The 9,303-nt window shown below is 31.3% G+C and overlaps 2 protein-coding genes across 4 annotated transcripts; one reads left to right on the plus strand and one right to left on the minus strand.

Annotated features, from left to right (window-relative positions):
* The first annotated feature begins 1,513 nt into the window (after positions 1-1,513).
* LOC107418872 (carbon catabolite repressor protein 4 homolog 3) lies at positions 1,514-6,860 on the plus strand. Of its 3 annotated transcripts, none has more exons than XM_025073836.3 (13): positions 1,514-1,914; positions 2,109-2,272; positions 2,465-2,530; positions 2,975-3,027; positions 3,128-3,209; positions 3,973-4,059; positions 4,665-4,757; positions 4,866-4,898; positions 5,057-5,169; positions 5,492-5,603; positions 5,854-5,939; positions 6,042-6,127; positions 6,441-6,860. In XM_025073836.3, exons 1-13 carry the CDS (start codon positions 1,614-1,616, stop codon positions 6,506-6,508), a joined length of 1,344 nt encoding a protein of 447 aa, XP_024929604.3. In that variant the 5' UTR covers positions 1,514-1,613; the 3' UTR covers positions 6,509-6,860. The 3 variants fall into 3 exon arrangements, with proteins under 3 accessions (XP_024929604.3, XP_015883045.3, XP_024929605.3); XM_016027559.4 differs by having other exon boundaries at positions 6,042-6,126; positions 6,425-6,860; XM_025073837.3 differs by lacking the exons at positions 2,975-3,027; positions 3,128-3,209 and having other exon boundaries at positions 6,042-6,126; positions 6,425-6,860.
* A 217-nt stretch (positions 6,861-7,077) lies between these two features.
* On the minus strand, positions 7,078-8,759 carry LOC107418871 (DNA polymerase II subunit B4). The gene is made up of 3 exons (XM_016027558.4): positions 8,429-8,759; positions 8,208-8,326; positions 7,078-7,583 (listed from the first exon to the last, which is right to left on the minus strand). Exons 1-3 carry the CDS (start codon positions 8,596-8,598, stop codon positions 7,342-7,344), a joined length of 531 nt encoding a protein of 176 aa, XP_015883044.2. The 5' UTR covers positions 8,599-8,759; the 3' UTR covers positions 7,078-7,341.
* Positions 8,760-9,303: the final 544 nt, after the last annotated feature.

Raw genomic sequence — 9,303 nt, forward strand, 5'->3', positions numbered from 1 at the left:
TTAATACTTGATAAGATTACGCAAGTTATAAAAAATTTATTCCTTTAAATTATTCTTATCCGCTATTATATCGGCTTGATTAATTTTATTAACTAATAAAACAAAATATATGATAGAAGTCCAGCCTTCTTCATGAACTTGTACAATCGGTGCCACAGAGAGAGCCAACTCTATTATCGAAGAAATAAGGAAAAGGGTGATGATTTGGCACCAGATATCCGAAGCTGTGGAAAGAGCAGTTAGTCATATAAATATAAATTTAAAAATTAATTAATATGAAGATATTAATAATTAAACAAATATATTTTTTAAAAAATTTAATCGTAATATAAATTGCTGTTTATGTTTTTATTTTATTTTATTTTATTATAAATGAAAAGGAAATTCGAACACTATAAATCGATGATATGGAAGTATCATTAAAATTGATTTTATTGGACTAAGTCATAATGAATTAAAAGTGTACTTAATTTAAAGTTTAATGAATTTAAAATAAATTATAAATTTTAAAGAATTTGATAGATTGTTATAGAGATTTTATAAAAAATTTATAAAAATATAATAAAATCTTTGGTATTAATACTTAATTTCATATTAACAATTTTTTTATAATTTTATTTTTAAAAATCCTTTTAAATTTATTAAAATACAATATTTTTTAAAATCTTTTAAAATTAATAAATTTTTAAATACTTTTAGAACTTAAAAAAATTTTACACAATTTTAATTGAATATATCTGAATTTTAATAGGCTTTATAAAATTTATTAAAATCTGAATTAAATATTATTAAATTTATATAAACTCATTTAAAATTTAAATTTAATATCTCTAAATTTTTATATATTTTTAAATTCTTTTAAACTTTAAATTGAATATACCTTTCTAAATCTACATTTGAGAGTAATTTTAAAATGGTTAAAATCATTTTCAAAAGAACAAAATGCTTCATAAAGTGTTTTGGCAACAAAATATGAAATTATTTTTTTATGATTTTATTTTTGAAAAATAATTTATTTGATAGTTTTCAAAAATGGTGATTTTTAAAAATATATTCTTAAAATCATTTTCAAAAAAATACTAAATTTTAAAAATAAATTTTTTTAAAACTTTAACATTCTCAAACAAGCTAATATTTATTCTCAAGGTAAATTGCACTTTATGCTCAATTGAAATATGGATATTGAATCGAATTTATATATAAAATTTGTATGTAATTTTACTAGGATTGTACCCATGTCTAATTAAAAAGAAGTTGGTATCCTACCCACGCATGCAAGGTGGTAAAATTATTGTAATGATAAAAAAATAATAAAATTAAAAAAATTGAAAATTGAAATTTTCTTTGGAATTTTAATTTTTAGTTTTCGTCTTTTGGTAAGGATTTAATTGAATTAAAAGTTGAATAAATTTCGGACATAAATTAATCAAAACAAACGGTCAAAAAAAAAAAAAAAGTAAAATCAGATTTACAGCGAAGAAAAAGGATAAGCAGAATAGATAGATAAAACAATCCCCAAACACTTTTTTTGTGGCGCTAAAATTGAAACGAAAAACGGTCGGTTCAGGTAACTTGGACGCCATAGCCGCAGAGAGCTTGCTTTCTAAGTTTCAATGCGCTGCGAGGCTTGCTCTTCATCTTCGCTCTGTGCTCGCTATGGACCGGTTTCCACAACCGCGCCAAGCCGGAGCTCGCTCAAGAGCCGGCCTTCCTTCTTCTACTTCTTCAACTGCAAGCCCTCCATTTCTTGTTCCACCAACCGTCCCACAGATTCTTCGTCATCGTCTTCTTCGCTTTCTACCAGCTCGTATAGCCGTAGATGGTACAACCCCCTTAGACGGAGGCAGCTTGATGAAGCTCCGGATATTGAGCGCCATTGGGTCGAAGCTGATCAGCCGCCTCTCGCTTCCCTAGGTATAAACTAAATTTTTACCAATTTGAATGAATTATCGCTCATTTTATATGCCCCAGATAATTTGTTTTTTTTTTTAATTGGGTTTTTTTTTTACTGGTTTTTTTTTTTTTTTTTAATTATAGTATTTTGGTTGAATAAGGCTTGGTTCAATTTGTTTTTTGGTTTATGGAGTTTGCGATTGTGTATATTGCAGAGAGATTTACGGTTGCTTCATATAATATATTGGCGGATAGAAATGCTTCTTGGCACAAAGATCTATACTCTAATGTGCCTTATTCTTACATGAATTGGGACCGCCGGAAAAGGCTCATTTGTAAAGAACTCATTGGATGGAACCCTGATATTATCTGCCTACAAGTAAGATTTTATATATATATATATATACACATTTGTTCATGTTTAGGTTTTGTTCTTTGATGGTGTTTAAATATATATATTTTTTTGGGATCTTTTAAGTTTCTACTTCCAGGCAATACTTTTTTTTTTTTTTTTTTTGGGAACAATACTTCGAGGCAATACTCAATGGTAGTTGTTTTGCAATTTTGTTAGGAAGTAGACAAATATTTTGATCTTTCCGATATGTTGGCAACAGCAGGATATCTCGGGTCGTATAAGGTAAATTTCTACTTGTATAATCACAATGTGTAGATGAACCTAGAATTTATTTATTTTATTATTATTATTATTATTTTTATGTATGTGAGCCAGGTTGAAGTTTTGACGTTTTGAAGTTTCAATCTTGATGCCACATGATAGGTCTTGTTAAAAAATTAACTGCAGTAAATTTGTGTTCAGTGAGAAGAACTCTCAGTTCTCATTGAGTCATTCAGAAACTTTTCTTCTAAAACAAGTTCTCTTTTCTCGAATGGTATAATTTGATACCTGTCATCAAATAAGCATTTCGATCCTTGGAACTTTTTGGATCATAAGTGTGACTGACTTTGTTATAAACCTGACAACATGTGAAAATGGAAACTAGTTAAAGTCGAGTTTATGCATTGTTATTGAAGTTTTGCAAACTGAGGATAAATATTCTAAATCAGTTGTTTGTGATGGTAGAGACGCACTGGAGGTTCTGTTGATGGTTGTGCTATGTTTTGGAAAGCTGATAAGTAAGAAAGGCTCAGTTTTATTTTGTTTTGTTTGTCATGGTTTCTCCGTGGTTAAACCAAATCAATTTACTTTTGTTTTTTGTTTACATCATTTTGCCAGGTTTAGGTTGTTAGAGGGAGAAAGCATTGAGTTCAAGAGTTTTGGACTTGGTGATAATGTTGCTCAACTCTCTGTTTTTGAGGTAGAGTAAATAAGCATCTTGTTTAAAACTTTGCAACAGTTTTAACATATATGATTTGAGATTTTTTGGGAGGTCTGTTGCGTTTTCAAAATGCTGGACATGAAATTTGATAGAGGTTATCTAGACCCAATCAAAACTTCAAGAAAAAGATATTGCATGAAGTTGGTTCCTTGTGCCACCAGCGAAGAGTGGGGAAAGCATTATAGGTTGATGTTTTGTAGCTCTTAATGAGAATGGTCAAGGTTTTTTGCTTAATTATGTTTACCTCCTTTTCTATAGTTTGTCCATTGGAGATTAAATGCATACTTTCCATAGAATCTGAGGATAGAATTTCAACATCATCCTAGATAGGGGCCACCATGGCAAATAGGTATGATTAGACAAGTGATGATGAGGTGAAAGAACATTATCCTAAGAAAATGAAGTCAAACCTGAATCAGTTTTGGTACTGTTTGTATAAATTCATTAAAAGAATGGTGTAATGCTACATTTTCATGTAACAGCAGCACCATGAAAAGCAGCACCTTAAGAGACCACAATATCTGTAGCAACATTTATATTCATTAAATATGTTTGCAGTGTCTCAGGTGCTGCCTGAAGTTCCTTCTTTTTGGCATCTATTGCTTCATAAGTTGAACTTGAGTTGTCTTTCTGTGTCAAAATTCTTAGGTCCTTTATCTGGTTGAGTCTGCATGTATCGCTGTTTTATAAGTGATCTTTATGAATTCAATTTTTTTTATCTAATTTTGGCTCGTACAGGCAGATGTGTAATGCTGCATCAAGAAGGTTATTGATTGGTAACATCCATGTGCTTTATAACCCAAGGCGAGGGCATGTTAAATTAGGTCAAGTAAGTATTTTACATAGATATGCAACTTTATATGCATATAGACTCAGTTTTTTTATTTTTTTATTTTTTTAGTTTTTTAAATTTCCTTTATTTTCTTTTTGGGTTACTATTGATTATAAATCTTGATACACTTGGGAATTTTCTTGATTACGTAAAGAATTTATGTCAACCAAGAAATGAAAGAAACTTATGTTAGAAAAATGCAATTTCTTTATGAAATCAATTTCAATATAGAAGATAAAATTATTAATAATCATGTGGTAAAGAATGTTAACTACTTCTACAATTTTCACCATTTGTGATGGTTATCTTTGTTTGCATTTCATGGTTTATTTTTCCCCTTATAAATGTTGGTAAAGATATGTTTTTGAGACACGACTATTTAAAATAGTTTTTGCTTATCAATTTGTCTGAATTTTAGGAGCTTGTAGTGATGTTTTAATTAATAGGTTGAATAAATTACAAAATATATATATCTGCCTCCTACTATAATTTGCTCAAGACTTTATGTGTCCAAAAGTCTATAAATTTAGAACTACTATTGCTGGTTTTATAACATTTTGTGATTAAGATTTTTGACATGCTTATTGAACTGTCTTGTACAGATTCGCTCTCTCTTTTCAAGAGCACAAAACCTTTCTGAGAAATGGGGTAATGCCCCTGCTGTGCTTGCTGGTGATTTCAATAGCACTCCTCAGGTGTGGTATTCTAATATATAAACTTTATCTCTATATAACTACCATCCTCATCTATTGCTCGGCCTGTTACAATAACGAAGTTCAAATGTCTTTCTTGCTAATTCGCAGAGTGCTATATACAAGTTCTTGTCATCATCTGAGGTGAGTTACTTACAAGTTGTTAATTGGTTGGAAAAGTCTGTTTTCAGTAGTCTTATGCCTACACTAGGGAGACTGATTTGTTCTCCTAATGTGAATCAGGATCCCTTAATTTACACCTGAGGGACTTGCTTGAAATTTGATTTCGTTCTTATTTGCAGCTGAATGTCATGTTATATGACAGAAGAGAGCTATCAGGGCAAAGAAGTTGTCATCCTGCTCAAGTTTTAGGTCTCAAACAACAATTTAGCAGTCCACTCAAGTCGATAGACGGGTATTTTCTCATCAATGTTTAAAACCACAGCTACAGCTTTTGTATTCGATTCTTGTATCTTTTTAATTTTGTAATTGAAAATTAATTGTTTTGCATGTAAATAGTTTTTTCTGATCCTTTTCAATTATTTTTGTAATCACTATTTCTGGCTTCCCTTATTATCTTAATATTTTGTTTTGTTTATTATTATTGCTCTATACAAGGCTTTTGTCCGATGTTTAGATACAAGGGGAACTTGCCCTGGTATTTTCACTGCTAGTTCCTGGATGTATTGTTCTAGTTACCGATAAACCTTTTTATGTTTCAATATACTTGATCTCAGATTATTGAAAGATTGCTGGACAGATGAAGAAATTAAAGTTGCAACAGGAAAAACTACTTGCAATATAGCTGTGCATCCCTTGAAGCTCAATAGTTCCTATGCCACAGTGAGGGTAAGAAGATTCTACCTTGTACCACTTGGTAGTTAAATATTCTGCTTGTCTTTTCTTTTTATTTTCAGGTACTTCATTTTTCCTTTTTATTTTTCTCTGTGTTTACTGCGGATAAGCTGCTAGTATAATAGTCATATCTTTTTATTTTTCTCTCTGTTTACTGAGGATAGGCTACTATTATAATAGTCATATCTTCTAAATTGGATTTTTTCTGGAGTATTATCAATTTACCAAAGTACAAATTTTCCAGGGTTCTTTGGGAACACGAGGATCTAATGGTGAACCTTTAGCCACTTCATACCACTCCAAGTTCCTTGGAACTGTTGACTACTTATGGTGAGTAGCTTCTACTGATAGGGTGCAATCAATAAATTAGTTGTGATCGTGATAGTTGAGTATTAGTTGTGATGGAACATTTAATGCTGGTTTTTCATACAGGCACTCTGATTGTCTTGTACCTACAAAAGTTTTGGATACCATTTCGATTGATGTTCTCCAGAGGACTGGTGGGCTTCCCTGCAAGGTAGGAGCACTTGAGATTTCTGATACCTGGTGACTTTTAAGTCCAAAACTGGAGGTTTAAGAATTTTGGTTTTGTTGTTGGACTGTGGGTGTGGATCTTGCAGATAAAAAAGTTGTCCATGGGATTCACTCTTACATTATAATTAGTAGTCATCTGCGGTTGTCAATTGGCATTGCCACATAATTTCCTTAGTAGTAATGAACCAATTATGACCATCGGGATTGTACATTGTTGAATTCTGACATTGTTGAATTCTGCAGTTGAGTTTTGATCCTTTTCTCTTAACCCATGTTTGCAGGATATAGGCAGCGATCATTTGGCCTTGGTTTCTGAGTTCGCCTTTACAACGCCCACCAATGTGGGCATAAATGCAGCCACATAATGCATCTCAGCTGCAGCCAAGCATCATGGAGTTAAAAACGATTTCTTGGTACAAGGCAGCGTTACTTCTAACATCAATCCATGAAAGAAGAAAAAATTTTGGTATCGTTTTGGTTAACTAGATTGTAGAGATTAAGTATGGGGGAAAGTGATGAGATTACAGCTACTACCTGTTTCATTAAGTTATTATGAAACTCGTTAAAGAATTTCAAAGTATTTCATTCCTTCATTTTTGTTGTGTTTATGTTCACTTTTTTATGCCTGTAATGTAGAAAACAATGTGAATTTTCACATATTGGTAAATATTGAATATAATCTCTCCTCTCTCTCCTTTGCCCATTTTTCCACTACAACATCTTCTCCTGGTGCTGGTGCAGTTTTTGTTTGTCATAGTAATGGCCAAAATCCACTCACATAAGTTAAAAATTATAATGCTTTTGTAAGAAAGTATACTTATGAAGTGCTAAAGACACATCTCTCATTTTTCATTCATCTTTCTGTTACCTCCAATGTGGGCAGAAATACCAGAGCCCATCTACTATATATGCTTGTACCTTGAAACCAGCAAACTTAACCTTTATGGAATGATTTTTTAAGAAAAGGCTAATCATTGTCTGATTACAATCCATAAAGCTAATTACAATATGATTAATAACATGTAGCATTCATTTAGATACTCCCCTAAATATCAGACAACAGCCAGTGAATCAAAACAAAAAACAAAAGGGAAATTAAAAAAAAATGAGAAGAAAACAAGTAATAGAAAAGGTAGATACAGTTAACAGCATGAGTTAATATTTGACCCTCTTGAATTGAAAAAGCAATTGAAGCAGCTCATTCATCACCACTTCCTTCCTCATCATCTCCATTGTCTTCATCTTCGGCTTCCTCTTCATTCTCATCCTTTTCATCTTGTTTGCTATCACTTGCTTCAGTTTCGTGAGATGACTCCTCTTCCAACTTTCTCTTCTTTTTCACTTCCTTTCCTTTCACTTCTTTTCCTTTCACTTCTTTTCCTTTTACTTCCTTTCCTTTTGATGCCGCTGCCTTCTTTCCAGCATTCATCTTTCTAAACTCTGGAAAGAAACCAAGAAAAACAGGGTCGGTACCAGTCTCAAAGAATGACTTTGTGATAATGTTATTCTGCCAATTATGCACTTAAAAGTAAATCCAAACATAGTATTTCCACAATTTTGAATGTTTGAATGTGTAGAAGCATTCACTTAAATTAAAAAGCTGTTAGGATGCAGCTGTTTGTCAGTTGACCATGACAACAAAATATTCAGTCAAATTTCTTATCAAATACAAATATCAAAAACCATAACCATTTCAGAAGAACCATAATCAAATCTCTTATCAAATACAAATCTTCCTAATAGAATTTCCATTATCATATCCTTAATCCTTATATCTATGTCTCTTTTGTAATGAAAATAAGAGATAGAATGAAACTGAAGCGTTTTTATTCCCATTTTCTCACCCCATTATTGATTGAATCACCATTCACCAAACCCAACATCATTTCTTCTTCACCCATTTTAAGAATGCAACAAAATTCCCATTCCCAATTTTTATTTGTCACAAAAAAATATATTATATAATGGAAACAAAAATCCAAAAAAAAAAAAAAAGAAAAAGGAAAAATCCCAATTCACCATTTTTCATTACCAACAAAGAAAGAGTGGAAAGAGAGCACTAACCGGCAAGAGAGGCCTTGAGAGGCTTCAGAAGCTCAGGAAACTCAATCTCTTCCAACGCTTTCAATACATCGTCACCGTTGATTGTCTGCCTCTTCGATTCCTTGCAGATGTCGTTAGCCCTGCGATCAAATTTTTTTTCGATTTTGAGGTATTCGGAATTCCAAGCAAAACAGATTTCGTTTTCAGAAAAAACAAAAAAACATGAAGGAGAGAAGGCATACGTGGCGGAAAGGTAGTGGATGAAGATTCGAGCGCTCTCTGAGAAAGCGAGAAGGGCGTCTTTGTGAACGTTAATGTCGGCGTCGGAGGAACACTGGGATAGCTTATCCTTCACCACACGGCGCACGATAGCCTTTGGTAGCTCCTCCGCCTCTGATACTACTTTCTCCATTTCGCCGTTTCTCTCTCTAATTCTCTCTACTTCTCATATAAACCTATCCAACTATAAAAATAAACAAATGGCGGCAACAAATTTTGTTTTGTGGGTTTTTATTTCCCGCCAGGAATTTTCGCTCTCAGCCAAACCCAATTTATCGATTAGGCATTTTGATCGACTTCAATCTAATTATTTATGCTAATATTAAAAAAAAAAAAATCTAATAATTATTATTATTCTTTTTTTTTTTTGGGTGAAATTATACAATAATTGTTGTTTATAAGTCTTTTCGCGGAATTTAGAAAATAAATAATTTTAGTCTATAAGTCTCTTTGCCGGTTTGTGGGTTGGTCGTTAGATTCGATAGCATTATTTTATTTTATTTTTTTAAACACCGTCTATATTATATTATAAAATATAAATAGTTTTATTTTTATTCAGCATAAATTTATAAACAATAATTTATTTATTTTTTTAAAAATGGAAAATAAAATATACACATTATCATAAAAAAATTATTAGATAATATGGACCTACCATACTAACCCGTAAATTCAATTAATAATTAAAATATAACATTTGATTAAATATGATATATTAATTTTAAAATTCAATGTAATTAATGGTTAGTAATTTGTTAAGGAATAAATTTCTGTGATATAAGTTTATTAGCATATTAATTTCCTCTCTATGAATTTCATTTTATTTTTAAATTGTCTA

This window comes from Ziziphus jujuba, chromosome 2, assembly GCF_031755915.1.
Source record: "Ziziphus jujuba cultivar Dongzao chromosome 2, ASM3175591v1".
Lineage (NCBI taxonomy): Eukaryota > Viridiplantae > Streptophyta > Magnoliopsida > Rosales > Rhamnaceae > Ziziphus > Ziziphus jujuba.

Bases quoted from the DNA above. Each gene is read 5' to 3' on its own strand.
- LOC107418872 (XM_016027559.4), top strand. From the start codon at position 1,614: ATGCGCTGCGAGGCTTGCTCTTCATCTTCGCTCTGTGCTCGCTATGGA. The intron at 5,170-5,491 runs GTATTTTCTCAT...ACTTGATCTCAG, and splicing joins CCACTCAAGTCGATAGACGG to ATTATTGAAAGATTGCTGGA. The intron at 5,940-6,041 runs GTGAGTAGCTTC...TTTTTCATACAG, and splicing joins GGAACTGTTGACTACTTATG to GCACTCTGATTGTCTTGTAC.
- LOC107418871 (XM_016027558.4), bottom strand. From the start codon at position 8,598: ATGGAGAAAGTAGTATCAGAGGCGGAGGAGCTACCAAAGGCTATCGTG. The intron at 8,327-8,428 runs GTATGCCTTCTC...ATTTGATCGCAG, and splicing joins ATCCACTACCTTTCCGCCAC to GGCTAACGACATCTGCAAGG. The intron at 7,584-8,207 runs GTTAGTGCTCTC...GTTTCTTTCCAG, and splicing joins TCTCAAGGCCTCTCTTGCCG to AGTTTAGAAAGATGAATGCT.